The sequence below is a fragment of the Corticium candelabrum genome, chromosome 16 (genome assembly GCF_963422355.1).
Source record: "Corticium candelabrum chromosome 16, ooCorCand1.1, whole genome shotgun sequence".
In the NCBI taxonomy this organism is placed as follows: domain Eukaryota; kingdom Metazoa; phylum Porifera; class Homoscleromorpha; order Homosclerophorida; family Plakinidae; genus Corticium; species Corticium candelabrum.
Window position 1 is genome coordinate 4,168,873 of NC_085100.1, and position 17,311 is coordinate 4,186,183.

At 41.1% G+C, this 17,311-nt stretch overlaps 1 protein-coding gene and 1 pseudogene across 1 annotated transcript; both read right to left on the reverse strand.

Annotated features, from left to right (window-relative positions):
- Positions 1–2,180: 2,180 nt before the first annotated feature.
- On the reverse strand, positions 2,181–3,255 carry LOC134192598 (uncharacterized). The gene is made up of 5 exons (XM_062661343.1): positions 3,044–3,255; positions 2,855–2,959; positions 2,633–2,746; positions 2,522–2,577; positions 2,181–2,458 (listed from the first exon to the last, which is right to left on the reverse strand). Exons 1-5 carry the CDS (start codon positions 3,228–3,230, stop codon positions 2,375–2,377), a joined length of 546 nt encoding a protein of 181 aa, XP_062517327.1. The 5' UTR covers positions 3,231–3,255; the 3' UTR covers positions 2,181–2,374.
- Positions 3,256–12,557: 9,302 nt separating this feature from the next.
- Positions 12,558–14,612, reverse strand: LOC134192550 (uncharacterized; annotated as a pseudogene).
- Positions 14,613–17,311: the final 2,699 nt, after the last annotated feature.

Sequence of the window (17,311 nt, forward strand, 5' to 3'; positions counted from 1 at the left end):
CAGAATCCACATAACTAAGATCACCTTGAAACACAGCAGTCAAGTCATATTGTGTGTCTATAGATAACCATAAAGATCTAAGCAATTTTGAGGGAGGTTTTAATTGCTTCAAGTGCTTACTGTATAAACCAGGCTTATCTGGTTGAGCATGACACAATAATTAGAATGACGACACCAGTACGACCAACACCACCACCAACATCAACAGCAACACCAACAGCACCACAACCAGGCCACGAGAACAACAACAACAACAATCACGACCACCACAACAAAAACAGTAACAAACAAGCACAACACAATTAACTAAAACACCACTAATATTACATCGAAAACAAACAACAACAATAAGAACAACAACAATATTAACAAAACAAGCACAACACAATTAATAACTAAAACACCACGACTATTTCACACAATAACAATAATAACAACAATAATAATAATTGAACCCAGACTTTGTTTCAGATACTATCATAGTTGACTATCGTTAAAGATTTGGCCCAATAGTATAGAAACAATGATACAACGTCTTATGGCGCGCGATGTGTGTCATAATTCCGTCGGCTGGGCTGCGCTAACTCGTCGGCTGGGCTGAGATATCATGTTTCCACAACTAATTTACATCGCAGCCCAGCCGACGACACGCGTCAAGTGTGTCATAATTCCGTCGGCTGGGCTGCGATATCATCGACCAGCCGACGAAACGACTTTTGACACACATGGCGCGCCATGTTATGTTATGTGTCAAAAGTCGTTTCGTCGGCTGGTTGATGTCGTTTCGCCGGCTCATTGATGTCGTTTCGTCGGCTGGTTGATGTCGTTTCGTTGGCTGGTTGATGTCGATTCGTCGGCTGGTTGATGTCGTTTCTTCGGCTCATTGATGTCAGCGGGTGGCCTCAGGGTGCGTGACCATTTCGTCCATTCCATTTTCAACAATTGAATAAATATTGAATTAGAAATTGAAAATAGCCTAGAAGTTGCTTGTAATCTCAATATTCAATTCTATTAAAAATTAAAATTGACTGATTGACAAACTATAATTATCTGCGGATTATAATAAATATTGAAAACATACTTAATTTCTAAACAATTTTCTATTTCAATTCAATGCAATATTGAAATTGCAAGCACGTTAGTTTAATTTTCAATGTTAAATTCAATAATCAATTTAAATTTAATTTAATTTTAAATTTTATTTTTATTTTAAATTTAAATTTTAAAAATTAAATTTTGAATTTTGAATTTGCATGGCCAATTTGTCCATTCCATTTTTAATTTTTGAGACAAATTAAAAATTGAATGTCAAATTAAAAATTGACTGGCGTTGTTTGTTTTTACCTGCGAATTTTCAACACTTGCTGTGTCCACTGTGGACGCGGGCCCGCCACACGCGGGGAAGTCCCTAGAGGCACTAACCTTAGTGGATACAACAGATCAACAATTCACAGGTAAACACTTTGTGTTATGATAAGGTTCTTACAGGCCTGTACAGGCACCTCTACACGTTGTTGTAAACATTGTTGTCTAGAGATGTACGCATGTTAATTAACACGTCGTAGCTTGTTGTATCCACTAGGGTGCCTGTTATAAGAAAGCCTTTATACAGCCTTTAGGGACTTCCCCGCGTGTGGCGGGCCCGCGTCCACAGTGGACACAGCAAGTGTTGAAAATTCGCAGGTAAGAGCAAACAACGCCAGTCAATTTTTAATTTGACATTCAATTTTTAATTTGTCTCAAAAATTAAAAATGGAATGGACCAATTGGCCATGCAAATTCAAAATTCAAAATTTAATTTTTAAAATTTAAATTTAAAATAAAAATAAAATTTAAAATTAAATTAAATTTAAATTGATTATTGAATTTAACATTGAAAATTAAACTAACGTGCTTGCAATTTCAATATTGCATTGAATTGAAATAGAAAATTGTTTAGAAATTAAGTATGTTTTCAATATTTATTATAATCCGCAGATAATTATAGTTTGTCAATCAGTCAATTTTAATTTTTAATAGAATTGAATATTAAGATTACAAGCAACTTCTAGGCTATTTTCAATTTCTAATTCAATATTTATTCAATTGTTGAAAATGGAATGGACGAAATGGTCACGCACCCTGAGACCACCCGCTGACATCAATGAGCCGACGAAACGACATCAACCAGCCGACGAAACGACATCAATGAGCCGACGAATCGACTTTTGACACACATGGCGCGCCATAACGTCTAACTATTGCAGACAAACATCTAAGCAAGTTCTAAGCTACTTTACTAATTTTGAAGTAAAGCTTGAGTTCACGCTGTTCTAGTGTATACGCAATCTAGACAGCCACCTGTGACAAAGTCATCACACCGCCTTCACGAAATTCATTTCTCGAGAATACCAGATCCATTGAGACACAAGATAGGTCCAACACCATCTCTTAAAACAAGACGGCCCTGAACGTCACCCTGTAAGCACATCACGAGTTATCATTACGACACAGCAACAATAACCAACCACTTTCATCTCACTATATAAGAAGTCAACGTGTCTGGAATTTGTGCAGTTATATTGATCTTTAAGTTTGCTACAGAAATGTAAGACCAGTTAAGTCAGTATTAGGTAGTCTGTAATTGTCTTACTTGTGTGGCAATACTCTGGACTAGAACCGCATACTCCATTTCCCCAGCTTGATTCTCTTCCCCCTGTGAAGTTGGCTTGAAGATCATAGTACAGATTTCCGATCGGCGGATGATCTAAACACCAAACCGTTAGTGTCCCTACTGTATCCGACCAAGCGTATTAATTCAGTTTAACTTTATACAAAATTAGCACATTATAACTTATAGTGCACCTCACCATACCTACTTGTAGAGAAGCCACGCCCTTTACTGTGTCTCCGATTTTGAATATCCCTTCTGGTTTGTTGACACAGATTTCAACGGTTTTGATTGCAGTTTCATTTCCACCTACGAACCAAGTTGCGTCATTGCCGTCAACAATCTTGTGCCCGTTTGTCTAAAGCTAGCAATTATCTGCAATGTTAGTTTTACCACAAATGTCGAGGCAGTTTGATGTTTTGTTCAGTGCGCTGCAGAATGGATTGAAGAGTCCCATAGTCGCGCAACTGGAGTTGTCACTAGCAGACCGATGGAGAATTGAGGATCTGAGGTTTGCAGTACCGTAGTGCGTCCCAGCTAGTGCGCAGATAAAAACAATGGCTGCGATTGCGAGCTTCATGATGTTGAGCAGAGCCGGATGTCGAGACTTGCCTCGACCTTCCAAACGTGTCTAGCGCTTATGCGCAGAATCGCATATTCACAGCTATGTAATTGATTTCTCGCTAATTGCAAATATTAGAATACGTCCAAACATTTAATAACTAAAATAATTGCAGAATTTGGATTCAAAATCACTATTAGTTTGACAAAAGTACATATCGTGCACAGGGGCGGTGGAACGTCAGTTCGGGAGGTGCTGAAACTGGAACGTAGGCGGAAGGTATTAGAGCACGTGACTTTCTAAATGACGTCACCTGTCAACACATATCAACGTATGACTGCGCTTTCTATGGTCATACTAGCAATTTTATTACATCAATATTGATTAATATTGGTTATCTTCCAGTCCCTCCAAGTTGGGTTGCCCAAGCCCTCTAGGTCTCCCAGCTCTGTGGCCCTTGGTGCACGTTCTAGCCATAAGCCACGAATGTTCAAATTTTGTATTACAAATCTAGATTTGTGTACTAAACCTTTAGACAGCCTCATATATGCAAAATGCAACCAGCAAATCTCTGCATAATGTTATAGCTGTTTAGAGTCACTAATAACAAATCCAATTGCATAAATTTATTACTTAATTAATTAATTAAGCTAAATCGTTTTGTTAAATATAACCTGCATTTACATCTAATCTTTATGTATTTTTTATTTGTTTTATTAGTAGTGGACGGTAATAATGTTTAGCCTTGCCCCAAACGCAGTACTGGGCTGCAATCATGGTAGCATCCGCACCTGTAATCCACACTGCGTCTGGGGCGAGGCTATTTAATGTTGCAGGTGTTGTCGTTGTCGTTTACATTTTTTAAATAATAATAATCTTTTACTGTATCAAACCCAAAGCCTATTTCAAGTTTTAATTAAACTATTATATTAAATTAAATTATGTAGTATTGTATTGCATTATACATTATATTATATTATACTGTAATATATTATATTATACCATTATATTATATCATTATATTATAAAGTATAGTATACTACAGTTTCCTTCCACACGGATGACTCCGAAACAGAGTGTACGTATGCGCATGCGCTAACCAAATCAGGTGTGATATCAACCTGAAAAAGAAACATTGCTTTAAACATTCGCTCCCGCTTTCTATTTCAAATATAGCCTACACAAAATTAGGCGGCCATCAATGTCGTTAGTGCTCTTTCGTAGCGTGACTATAAACGCAACTTGAACACAATAAACTATACTTTTTGACACAATAGAATTGGTAGCTCGTTTATCCAATGTCGTAGTCCGATCATAGTCTAATCTACAAAGAAAAAGTCACTCCTTACATAACATCTGCATGCCTTAAATATCTCAATTTGTACAACAATCGATAACCAATCAGCACCTTACTGTTTCCATATACAAGAAGCTATGCAAACATTTTTACGTGGCTAACACCTGACGATTTTGCCGCAATCTCGTAGCCGGATTCAGAGATAAAAACATAGCTTTGAATTCCTCTTTTATGTAATTTTTGCGGAAGCCGTAAATGTAGGGATTAGCCGCAAAGCATAACATGTACATTGTGATTACAACTGTCCACGCGTAGAGGTTGAGATTGTTGAATATCTTGCACGATTTTAGTTCTTTCTGGTACGCTAGGGTCAGTACCGTTCCCAGAGCCGCTCCAAAGATGAAAGCTATCATGTACGTCGAGCACACAAGACAAACTGTAAATTCCGCGCGGACGTTGTCCAAGAAAGAATCCCAATGGACTTGAGTCAATGAAACACTTTGCTTGGCATTTACTTGCACGACTGCAAAAGTTGAAACACCCTTTGCAGTTGAAGCCAAAATTCTCGTTCAATTTTTCATACCCAAGATACTGTTCCGTCGACGTCGTCTTTCTTTCTTGTAGCGACTAAAGCGCGCAAACAAAATATATAGTATATAGAGAATCAGATCGACCTGTTCAATGAGTGCTTGAAGCTTACGGCATGTGCACACTCCTCTCCATACATACATGCAAACATACACACAAACATACATACAAACAGCGACATACCGACCGACAGACCGAAGACAATTGAGACCCCTAGAGTAACTAATCGCGAAGCATGCAGTTCACTACTTATTGTGGCGTGCTTCTCTAATACTCGTGGTTTAACTAGATTGTGGCGTATAAATGCATGCATGGGGATCGAGGCCAGGTAGAGCTGTGATTGTACAAGCAACCGCTAGCTATAGCAATTCTTCAATACAAGAAGATTAGATTAGAGGGAATACCGAAGAAAGTTCTTTGCAGAGTGATGACACTAAGCTATTAGACAACTTGCATTCTAGGCTAATAGACATCGGAGTGTTGTTAACATATATATTAATAAAACAATTAATGCAAGAAATTGTAAATTTACACAATTACTTTATATAATTATAACGTAAATCTAAAAATTTGTTTATTTATGTATGTACTGCGTGATAACATATTGTCAATGCACAATAAATCACTCTATATGTCAATTAGTAAGAGTTTTGAGATTGATGACAGTAGAGATCATCGTCCGATTGGCGCTAGTCTTGCTATCATCACCTGGACAAAAGCTTCCTCGTCTCTTTACAAAATTCAGACACGAAAAAACGCTCTTAAAATCGTTGCATATATCGTTGTTGCGAAGACCATAAATGTAAGGATTGGCTGCAAAACAAGACATGTAGACTGTAACTACGACGGTCCACACATAAAGATTGAGGTTAGTAAAGACTGTGCACGACTTCCGCTCTTCTTGATAAGCAATAGTCAATGCCATTCCGACTGCAGCTCCAAAGATGAATGCTAGGATGTAAGTCAAGCAAGCAACGAAAACATTAAATGCCGTTCGGACGTCGTCCAAGAAGAAATTCCATTGCTCTTGGATTGTAGTGGTTTTATTGGCATTGGTCACGTTTCTTGTCATATTGGAAAACCTAGGCAACTTTGTAGCGTTGTCTTTCGAGGCTAGCGTGCTTGTGTGACGTAGCGTAACTTGTTTGTTTTGTTTTGCCTTCTTGAAATGCAAGATTCGCACAAACAAAATGCTCTGGCTGCAAATTGTGACGATAAATGTTATAAGCAAACCACCTATAGCAAACAAACAGCAAGACACAGCAAATTACTAAACTTTCTTGGCAATAAGAAGCTTCAACTCAACGTCAAAGAAACTTTGCTTTGATTGACATTGATAGATATTTTGTTATTAGAATGTTTGCATATCACTATAGTAACTAATGCTATTTTGTATGCGCCGAACACGTCCACAGCTATAACGTGCATATACATGTATATATAACTACATATATCTTGGTAACGCAAGTCATTGCGTCACCTCAAAGACACGATATTTGGTCTATGTTTACATCAGTCAAGTAAGAGGCAGTATCTACGGCTCTAAGCGAAGACATGCACATACAGTTGTGGAGACGGTATATTCGTTTTGAAGGAGTCAGTGCAATATTATCTAATTACAAAGGTGAAAAATCGTGAAATGTTTGGATGCAGTTTAGATCTGTCTACAGCATACGATAGGGTATCTCACTATAAGCTTTTCAACAAACTAATGTAAGTACAGGGTACGTGTCCAACGTTTACTGTGAAGTTTCTGCAAATGTGGTATGAAGCACAGATCATGCAGATCACATGGAATGATAAACTATCTATAGTCGATCCATTCAGAATGAGAAATGGCTTGAGGCAAGAGAGCGTCTTAGACAGAAGAGTAGGAATGGCGTCCAAGTTGGGTGCAATCTCAATGCCCGGTATTAAACGGTATTGTCTAACTTCAATGTAACCTCCGTCGACGAGTGTCGCAAATGCTCATTGCATGCACTAACGTCACTCTAGATATATATATATATATATGTATGTATACTAAACTAGTTAGGCAGACACATACCATGCTGACAATTAGAGCACATGTATGCATGTAACTTCTGCACTGTCGTCTACTAGAGCTAGTCGGGTTCTTCCACTCGTAGCTCGCTTTCACAATGACGTATCTGTATAGTGACCTTAGGGCTAAGGCCGGTGATTGGGGCATGGCTCCGTGGCCCCGTAGTTTCTCTACTCCTATGTCGATTACTATAGATGTCGTAAGCTATAAAAGCGACTCATTGAGCAGTTGCATAAAGATAAGTTCTGTTGTCTATTTTAGACAAAACTTGCGACGTACAGCTCACGGTTCTGATGAGACCTCTTTCTTCAGAACGTTTGGCGAATCTGTCGGTTCGTCTATTGTTTCTGGTTGTCACGAGCAACCAATCGCAAATACGATGATGTGATTGGAAAGCACTAAGGACGTAGCACATTTCTAACATTGTCATGTCAGACAGCCATGCCGGCGGCACCATACATGTGTGTGTGTGTGTGTGTGTGTGTGTGTGTGTGTGTGTGTGTGTGTGTGTGTGTGTGTGTGTGTGTGTGTGTGTGTGTGTGTGTGTAACTATAAAGTCAAGTTTCCTATCTAGAGCCATCGCTAAAACAATAGCAGATATACACTTACACGCATGTCTGTACGCATAAACACATTTTCTCTTTCTAAACGTAGGCCGCGAGAGCATTAGCCTTCGCCAACGCAGCTAAGACACCTTACACAACTTTTGGTCATAGTTGTTTGTTGGATCTCGTGCAGAATGCATCCGTATTAATTGACGCCCGTACACTTGATGCTAAACTAATATGAGCAGGTGTGCATATGTTTTACGTCGACGCATTCTGACTACAAAACCACCTGCATTGCAGCGGAGCTACTAAATATATATGCGCATTGCCTTCCTCACCTGTCATGATGATTACTTGCCAGGTGCTGTAGTCGAGTCAGGGACCGCATACTAACAGATTGCGGTAGACGACGTACTCGTTGATGCCAAAAATGGGAAGAATGACGCAAACGAACGAGAACGTCCATACACACGCGAGAAAAATCTTGACTGTGCGGACGGACAAAGATCTGGCATTAATCGGATAGGTGATATTCAGCTGTCTCTCGAGACTGATGAGAGGCAAGCTGTAGCAGGCGGTGAGGTAAACCATGCAGTTCAGGCCTCCGTTAATGCGACACATGACGTTCCCTGTTCTCCACGTTCCTTCTCTGAGGAGATTCTACATGATGATGGGATGGCAGATGAAAAAAGTACAACAAATCGATGACGACGACGTTCAAGAGGCAGACATTGGAAGGATACTCGAGTCGACGTTCGTTCTTGTACAAGACGAAAATGATTGAAATGTTACCGACGACACCCAGAATGGCGATGAGAGCATACAAGAGTCCGACGCCAGTCTTAAAAGCGATGCTAAAGCCGTCAACAATAGGCTCGATGCTTGAGACGTTGAAGGCGCAAAATGTGTCGTTGAGGGACCAGTTTCCATTTGATAAATTACCGAACAGTTCTAGACTGACATCAAAGAGCGTGTCCGTTGCAAGAGAATCGGAGAAATTTCTGCTGGACATGTTCAATAAAAATCATATGCTAACGTGATAACGTAACATTTCTTACCATATATATATAGAGCATTTCACACGTCTAAGAATAGATGTAAGAGTATATACATGAAACGCATCCCAATTAGACCATCAATTATGTACTGGCGCTTTTCTAATAAACGCTTAAAACACAAACGACCTTGCAAGAGCATATATACACTGTCGCTGTGTTCTCTGTATACGCCGCGCGCGTGTGGTGTGTGTGTGTGTGTGTGTGTGTGTGTGTGTGTGTGTGTGTGTGTGTGTGTGTGTGTGTGTGTGTGTATTTGTGTGTGTGTGTGTGTGTGTGTGTGTGTGTGTGTGTGTGTGTGTGTGTGTGTGTGTGTGTGTGTGTGTATTTGTGTGTGTGTGTGTGTGTGTGTGTGTGTGTGTGTGTGTGTGTGTGTGTGTGTGTGTGTGTGTGTGTGTGTGTGCCCTGCAACATGTATCTCTAGACAAGGCATAGCGTCCTACTGTATTTCGGCACTGTCTTACAGTGCGCAGCCGTTCTGTGCTCCGCTTGCAAAATCGACACTAACAGTCCGCAACACAAACATACTCTCCCTCTCTCCCTCCCTCCCTCCCTCCCTCCCTCCCTCCCTCCCTCCCTCTCTCCCTCCCTCCCTCCCTCTCTCCCTCCCTCCCTCCCTCTCTCCCTCCCTCCCTCCCTCTCTCCCTCCCTCCCTCCCTCTCTCACTCTCTTTCTCTCTATTGAATAAATATTTCAACGCTTACATATAGGCTTCAAATAACAACTATGACAAGACTACTGTATAACACAAATGTCATAACTAAAAGTTCAGCAAACTAGAATACCAAAAGCAAGAAACAACACTGACATTAAAATACGCAAACACAACTACATTAATTAAGAAAGTCTACTCCAAAACCTCTAACTATATCTGTCTGGTTTTCATTTGGATTTGGAGGACGTCTTCCAACAATACAGGAAATCTTCTCTGCTATGATCTTGCTATTTTGTCTTTGTAAGCATACACTCAAATGTCTCCTCCAAGAATTGAGAAACTGAGTAGATGACATTCCAAGAGCAAGAGGAGCCATTTTCGATGCATTGTAAAGAGTTGACTCGGCATCCTTACCCCATCGACCAAACACCTTCATAGCAAAAGGACGAAAGAGATAGCCCAAATCTAAAGACTTTTATAAGTATTTCATATTCTTTGCCTTCTCTCGTTCTGCTGCTGCGTAACCCGCATTCGTGAAGCTTTTTGTAATATATTGTTTGGCAAATGGATGAGCAATTGTGATGTCTAACCAAAGCTTCTCTCCATCAACATAATCATAAACTGCTATGTCTGGTCTTTGCTTTCCCTCAAACTGGTTTGTGAGTTCTTTTCGGCATCGAAACCCAACTGAGGATAGCATTTTGAAACACACTGTTTGTGATACTGTCATGACGATGAATAGCGCCTCCTCCCCATTTGCAAATGAGAATATGATATCCTGTGTCATCTATTGGTTCTTTACCTTGTGGAACACAACTGTCTAAAGCTCTAAGGCCTGGTAGAGTGGCACCAATTCGCAAAAGTGATGCAGTACAAAAATCTGCATTTTTAAAGTGTATGTTTGCGTACTTGGGATGGCGTTTAGCCAGCAACCTGCAATTGAACTTCCACAGCTGATGAATCTTGCTTTTTCCTTGAAAGAATGGCATTCACTTAAAAAAATTTTCGAATGCAGAGTCTCTGAGTTTTGGAAGACAGCTTAGATTTTACCTTTTTTAATGCTCTGGCAGGTGTTGTAGATCAGGAATGAACTGTTTGGTTGATTCACATGTCTGATGTAAATCACATAAGGCATTGTACAGATGAATAGAAATCAGTTGCTTTGTTGTTTCACAGGAGCTATGAACTTCAAGTAAAGTCTTATCCAAGTGAATACTAATACTTGAACTGTTGTTGAAAGTGCAATCTCTCGCACTATGTAAACTAATATGATCACAGGTAGCAATCATCTTTAGTCTCTCAATGGAAGATGGTGAAGGCTACTAGCCCAAGCACCCAAAAATGCCACTGAAGCTGAGGCACTAGATTTTGTAATACCAAATCCACTTTGACTAATTGGTAACGAGAGTTGCCTTATCTCTTGACCAGATAGCTTGCACCCTATTGTGGCCTCAAAAGTATTAATAATGGTACAATCAAACTCTGTAGCTGCGGTATCAATAACTGAAGCAGGAATACAACTTAGCAGGTGCGATATCTTTGGTATTCCACTGTAGCGTAAAAGCAATGAAGCTGTCTGTGCGTCGTTCAATCTTGGAAGCTTAGATAGGAAAACTTTTGCAGAATCTACTTGTTTCAAACAGATATCTTGGAGAAAGGACTTGTGACCAATTGGGCTTCCCAAAACAACAATGCCATTTTTCTTTACAGGAACTGATAATTGCCAATTGCTATCGTTGATGCCTGATGAAGAAAAAGCCTCACATTTATCAGCTCTGAAATGTAATCCAATCTTAGAATATTGATTTTTCAACATATGATAACACTGGACTGATTCTTCTCTTGGTCCTAACACTATGGTGTCGTCAAGGTAGCTAGGTGTTAGTACTGTGTTGTGCTTGGCAGCGGCTAATATTAGAATTTGCTGCAGAGCCAACGAAAACGAGAAAGGACCTAACGGATCCCCTTGCTGCACACCCTCTTCTGACCGAATGTGCTTTGTCTTCGAGTCAATTCTCATAGTGAGGAAGGCAGGGTTTATGTAACATTTTGCTACAAATGAATATAATTCTGGAAAGTCTTTCGCCACTTCAGACAAAAATGAAGCTCTGTGTACACTATTGAAGGCATTCTTAGCATCCACTTTGATAATTATCCAACTTGGATTTGTTCCAAAACAGCTTGAACAAGGTGCGTCATCGACTCAGCACCACCTGGAGTGGCAACTCCATACTGATTCTGTGTAAGGTAATTTGAAGTCTTTTTTAAGATGATAACATGCAACTTTGGTCGTACATCTTGTATATTTTTGTTAAGTGCAATAAGCTTTGCCCCAGCTAAAACTTTTGCAGCTGCTTCGGGTGTAGAGCCAGACAAGTAGCTATTGCATAGAGAAAATAGAAGACAAGTTGCATTTTCAGAGTCCACCAACAATTTTTGAAATGTTCAAATCTCCAGCCAGTGCAGTCACCACTCAAACCATTCGGACTATCCTTAATAACTTTTACGAAGGAAGCAAATGGAACTTCAAGTGGTGAACAGGCTGGTTTGAAGTCTTTCAGAAAGTCAGATACATGACATTGTCTTGCTGGATGTTTCTCTTTGAAATAAAGCTTTAACGTAGATACAGAATATGATCTAGAACCATCAAGTTAGTCGCTAAGCAAACTACCATACGCTACGTAAACACAAATACGACCTCTACTCTACATCAACACTAACACGCAAGAATGAAACTAATTTACGTAAAATCGATACTGCAATGTCTTACTTCGATATTGTTTATTGAATTAGTATCTACTGGAGTCTGTCCTATGATTGCTGGAACCTTGTTATGAATCATATCTGCATTTTCTTTCCGAAGGCAGACTGCCAATCGACGCCACAAATAGTTTGCAAAGTCACCGTAAGACATGTCCAGTTCTGCTGACGCGAGACTGGCAGCCTTCTTCAAAGTGCTAACACTCTCAGCACTCCAACAGCCAAACACTTCCAATGCAAAAGGTCGGAACAAGTGTTCTAGGTGTTGTGAATGTTGTGTAGTGCCTAGACTCTATGTCAAGCGGTACTTGGTGAAACTCCGACTCGGCATCTAACACAGAGAACACCTTGGCTCCCTCCAATGTTGCTGTAATCTAATCTAGTGTGGGCAGCATATGTCATTCCCGTGCAAATGCTTTAGTGAGCCTCCGATAGTCTACACATAAGCGTAGGGTTCCATTTGCCTTCCGAACTGGTACCAATGCTGATAAACAACTAGTAGCCTGTCTCACAGGCTCAATCACATCCGCTTGCTGAAGCCGCTTTAGCTCTGCTTCAATCTCATTCCGTAGATTGAAAGCATGCCGTCTCGGTGGAAGGGTGACTGAATCCACTTGTGGGTCCACAGTGATGCCTATTGGGTTGAATTTTATCATGTTAGCCTCGTTGATGGACAGCAACTGTGATTGACGGATGACATCTTGGCCAAAAAGGATGGTTTGACCCACTGGCACCACAAAACAAGTCCAGGTGCAACTCTTTGTACCTGCCTTGATGGTGACATCAGCCACTCACAGTGTGGTCACTGGACACCCGTCATACGCTTTGAGCACAGTGGTACTCGGTCGGGTTGCTGTGACAATGTCAGCTGTTATCAGTGTGCGCGTTGCGCTGGTGTCCAGCAGACATGTACACGTCTTGTCATTCACCCTCAACGTGGTCCTGAATGCCTCTGCTTGTTGTGGTTCTCCTGTAACATAAACCGTGTCATATACCCGATTAGTCTTTTCCTCCGGATCATCGCTGGGAAATTCATCTGTTACGACTTGTGCGGCATAAGTCGTCTTCCGCTGGAGGCACGCAGCAGCAAAATGCCCCATCTTCTTGCAATAAGAACTACGCGTGTCCGCTGCAGGGCAGTGCTGTTTCCCTTTGGTTTGTTGGCGACCACAATATTTGCATTTCACGGTATTACCTCTGCCTGTTGGATTCTGTTGGCTGATTTTGTTCACAGCACCTGAAGACGATCCCGTCGTGCCCAGATGTGGCCTTTCATAAAGGGAACTGTCTGCTATAGAGGATTCAAGTGCCACTGCCTTTGAGACAGCCCCTGACAGAGTGCGCTTCGCTTCTTTCAGCAGTTCTCGTCTTATATCAGGGCTTCTCAGACCAGCAATCAATTGATCACGTACTTGCCCATTCACCACTGTCTACAGCTGTTGAAGAAAAATCGCACAACGCCACCTTGGACCGAAGACGGCCTACAAATGCTGTGCCAGTTTCGTGTTCTACTTGTTTCATCTGTCGAAATCGGTTTCTTTCCGATGTAGTGTTGGTAGAAGGTCTGAAATGCGTAAGAATGGCGTCAGTCAGAGCACCATGCTCGTCTGATTTCCCATCTGGGGCCCGCACTACCAAACCTTTCACCACTCGCCTTAGGCTCAATCCCGCTAAATTGAGAAACGAAGCGAATTTACCTTTTCCCAACCAGTCTCGTGAATGCAAATAGATCTCGTGAGGTATAGAAATGTGTAAATAGGGTGTGGTTTGTGGTTTAGTGCTTCAAACTATACGCAACACCGGCTGGCGACTGATCCTTCCACCGATTGTAGACAGCACAGAGGCGGACGCTACCGCCCCTACGAATTTATCTCAACTCTAAGTTGGCAACTCCGGCAAGGGTGGTTCTCAGTATACCTCCCGCTGGGTGCTCCCGCCCCACCAGTCGCTTCGCTCCCCCTCGCCCTAGAGCCTCCATTCAACCACTAGGCACAGTTTAGAAGTTGCACCGATATATATATATATATATATATATATATATATATATATATGTAGACTGCCTATCGCAAAACTTGAGTACAAATGACAGATTATTTATGCGATCTGACAACTGAAATCATGACCTGACAACTGAAGCCTGGTAGTGTTAGTCCTAACCACTAATCAACCTAGAGTAGTCACGCGACGTCACGTGCATAACAAAGTTGGGGGAACGGTAAAGTTCATCCAAACAAAACTCTGCCTCTCTGCTGGTTCCACAATTTAGCAAATCGCCATGTAGTCATTCACATCCTCGAGCCACAATTCGAAATTCAGCCGCGACGTTGCGGTCGTAGACGAGAACGAACTCTTTCGGCGCTCTGCTGACACTTGCTGCCATCCTGCCGACTACGCCAAAACTGTAGGGATCTGTATTTTATGCTCTCCAGCTATAGCCCGCACAACCGCTTTAATCTCTCTACGCATGCTCATAGAGCCTCGTAGTCTTTACTGCATTACAACAGTGACCACGTCATGGGCGTAGCAGCCGATACGGCGAGACCGCGATAGCCTAGCTGTATCCAGCTAGACAAATTGTCAGTTTTGCAGTTCAAGCCTTGCGTTAGTAGATAAGAACGTGAGTAAAACGGCTAGACCGATGTCATCAGCAACAAGAACAGAAAGGCGTTAATTAATTAACTCGGGATTCCGGGCTTCGTGAAACCGAATCTAGACTACGTAATTACTCAACGTCATGGTTGCCGTACTTGTGATATTCGTATTGACGCAGCTGGCTCGTGGATGTGGCGAAGGGTACGTTTCTAGATAACTTCAATAGATTGGTCACAACACTCCTCTACGTCTCTCTAACATAATTACTATGTTTATGCAGCGGTTGCCAATGCCGTCCGGAAAGCTGGACAATTGATTGCGCTGTTCAGCTCCAGAAGTCGAAGACCCTTCCTTCTGTACCATGTCCTACGTCAATGGACGTATCAAACGTCGACACATTGTAAGACACTAGATTTCTTAACTAAGCTACGTTGATTCTTCTTGTGTAGTTGACAAGTCGCTCTTACTGCACTTTACGACACTATACTTCTTTCTTCATCGCATGATAACATGGGAGACCGTGTAGAGCGGCGTAGGAACCAAGATTTGATTGAGGGGGGCACACAATTTGCTTGGGGGCGTGGTCCGGCAGCAAGGTTATTTAATTAAATGTGTTATTCATGTAGGTGCATGCTACACAGCAAAAAACAATAAACCAACATTAACATTATAGTGTTCGTGAATTCAGTATGCCATATCAATGTTATCAGTTTCTATGTCTGTCATATATCCATAGATGATTAGCAGATCACTCGACAGTGTACATGGCTATATAAAGTTGAATACATCTTGACCAAAATCAAACTTAACCGAAATAGTGGAGGGGTCACGTGCCCCTATGGCCTCCTGCTTCCTACACCTATGGTATATACGTGTATACATAACCTAGCTGCACCTGACAATTGCAATGGTATTAAGTTTGATATATCAAATGACAATGTAGATTATTGCAGCTGACAAATTTATTTTGTGTAGTGACTTCAGCTTTAATGGGATTACAAACGTCCCATTTTATTACTTCAGGAATTACACAATGCTTACAACACTGTATGAAAGTTGCCAAATCTTTATATAGTTTTGTTGCCTCATAATTCTATCTATTTCTGGTATGTAGGGTGTCACAAGATAATCCTCTGTCACGGTTCTTTTACTTACCTCCTTATCTGCTCAAATTGTAATGTACTTTGCATTGGAAATTTACTGATGGGTTGTGACTGTGTATTTTGTATACAGAACTGTTAGCCAAGCTGATCTGACTGGTAAAGAATGTGACAATGGTATCAGGTTCTTACCACATTTTTCCAATGAGAGTTTACCTTACATCAGTGATGTGTAAGAGATATAAACACTGTTGCATATGAAATGTTGTGTGTGTTGTGTGGTGCCTGGTGTGGTTGGGGTGGTTGTTGTTAGGATATACGGGAACTCAGTAGAGATGACTGGGTTACTGGCCCATGTGATTTGACTGAGTTCACTATAGTTGCGTTGCTTCGGTTAGTGTGTTAATTGCCTTTTCTTGTGTTATACTCGATCTGTCTCAATTAAATCAACTTATGATGCTACATAGTGTCAGATGTGGGATTTGAACCCATGCTGTCTTGAATCAAGTCGTTGATAATGTTACAGTGATGTTAGTGGCGTTGTAGTTGTTGTCATTGTTGTTGCATGTTGTTGTTGTTGCTGTTGTTCATCTGTTTGTTTGTGTATGTATGTGATGTGTAGCTAGCATTCCTTAATTAATTAGGGGTGCACAGTGGCATAGCCAGCTATCTTCACATGTTGCCTGTGAAGACTTCTAGCTCTGCAGGGGCTTATACTTAGCTGTCTTTCACATGATGATGAGCCTTGACTGTCGGATTGCAAGTGAATCAACAAAAACGTTCTGTAGCCAGCTCTCAACTTCAAGCTAGTTTCTGCTTTAATTCCCAAGCACCTAGTGTCTTAAATTTTGGAATTTACATGGCAGGAAGCAGCACTGAAAGGTGGCCGACTTCTGTTATACAGAGTGTCTTCAGCTACAGACAGGATGTTCTTCAAGGTCCATGCTACGATACCTGTCACATTGTGTGAGTCTTGGGCTGATGAAGACAGAAGATATTCGGTCAGCAATGGACAAAACCGTTTGAATGGTTTGATACTAGGTCATGCAAGTACACTGACAGCGTCTAGTTGATATTGATCAAATTGTTGATCGATTTGCCACTTTGCATTGTAGACGCATGGAGCTGTCAAATATTTTTGACAATGATGAGGTAAACGCAAACCCCTCGCTTATTTGAAATGAAGGCGATCGCATACCATTTAGTGACTGTATAGTTGCATATGATCAGTTGATGGATTTCTAGTTGTAAGTGCTTAATTAATTTGATGCAATAATGAATTATTAATAGGCATGCGTATTGTGCACCTATTCCTGCAGCATCTTTCCCAATTGCGCCATAACTAAACGGCCAGCCGTGTAGGGTTTGTATGAGGGCTTGGCTACAGCCCTGGTGCCCATCATGTTTATGTTTATAAACTATTTCAGCTGCCAGCATGATGTGTATGCTAGTAAATTTGT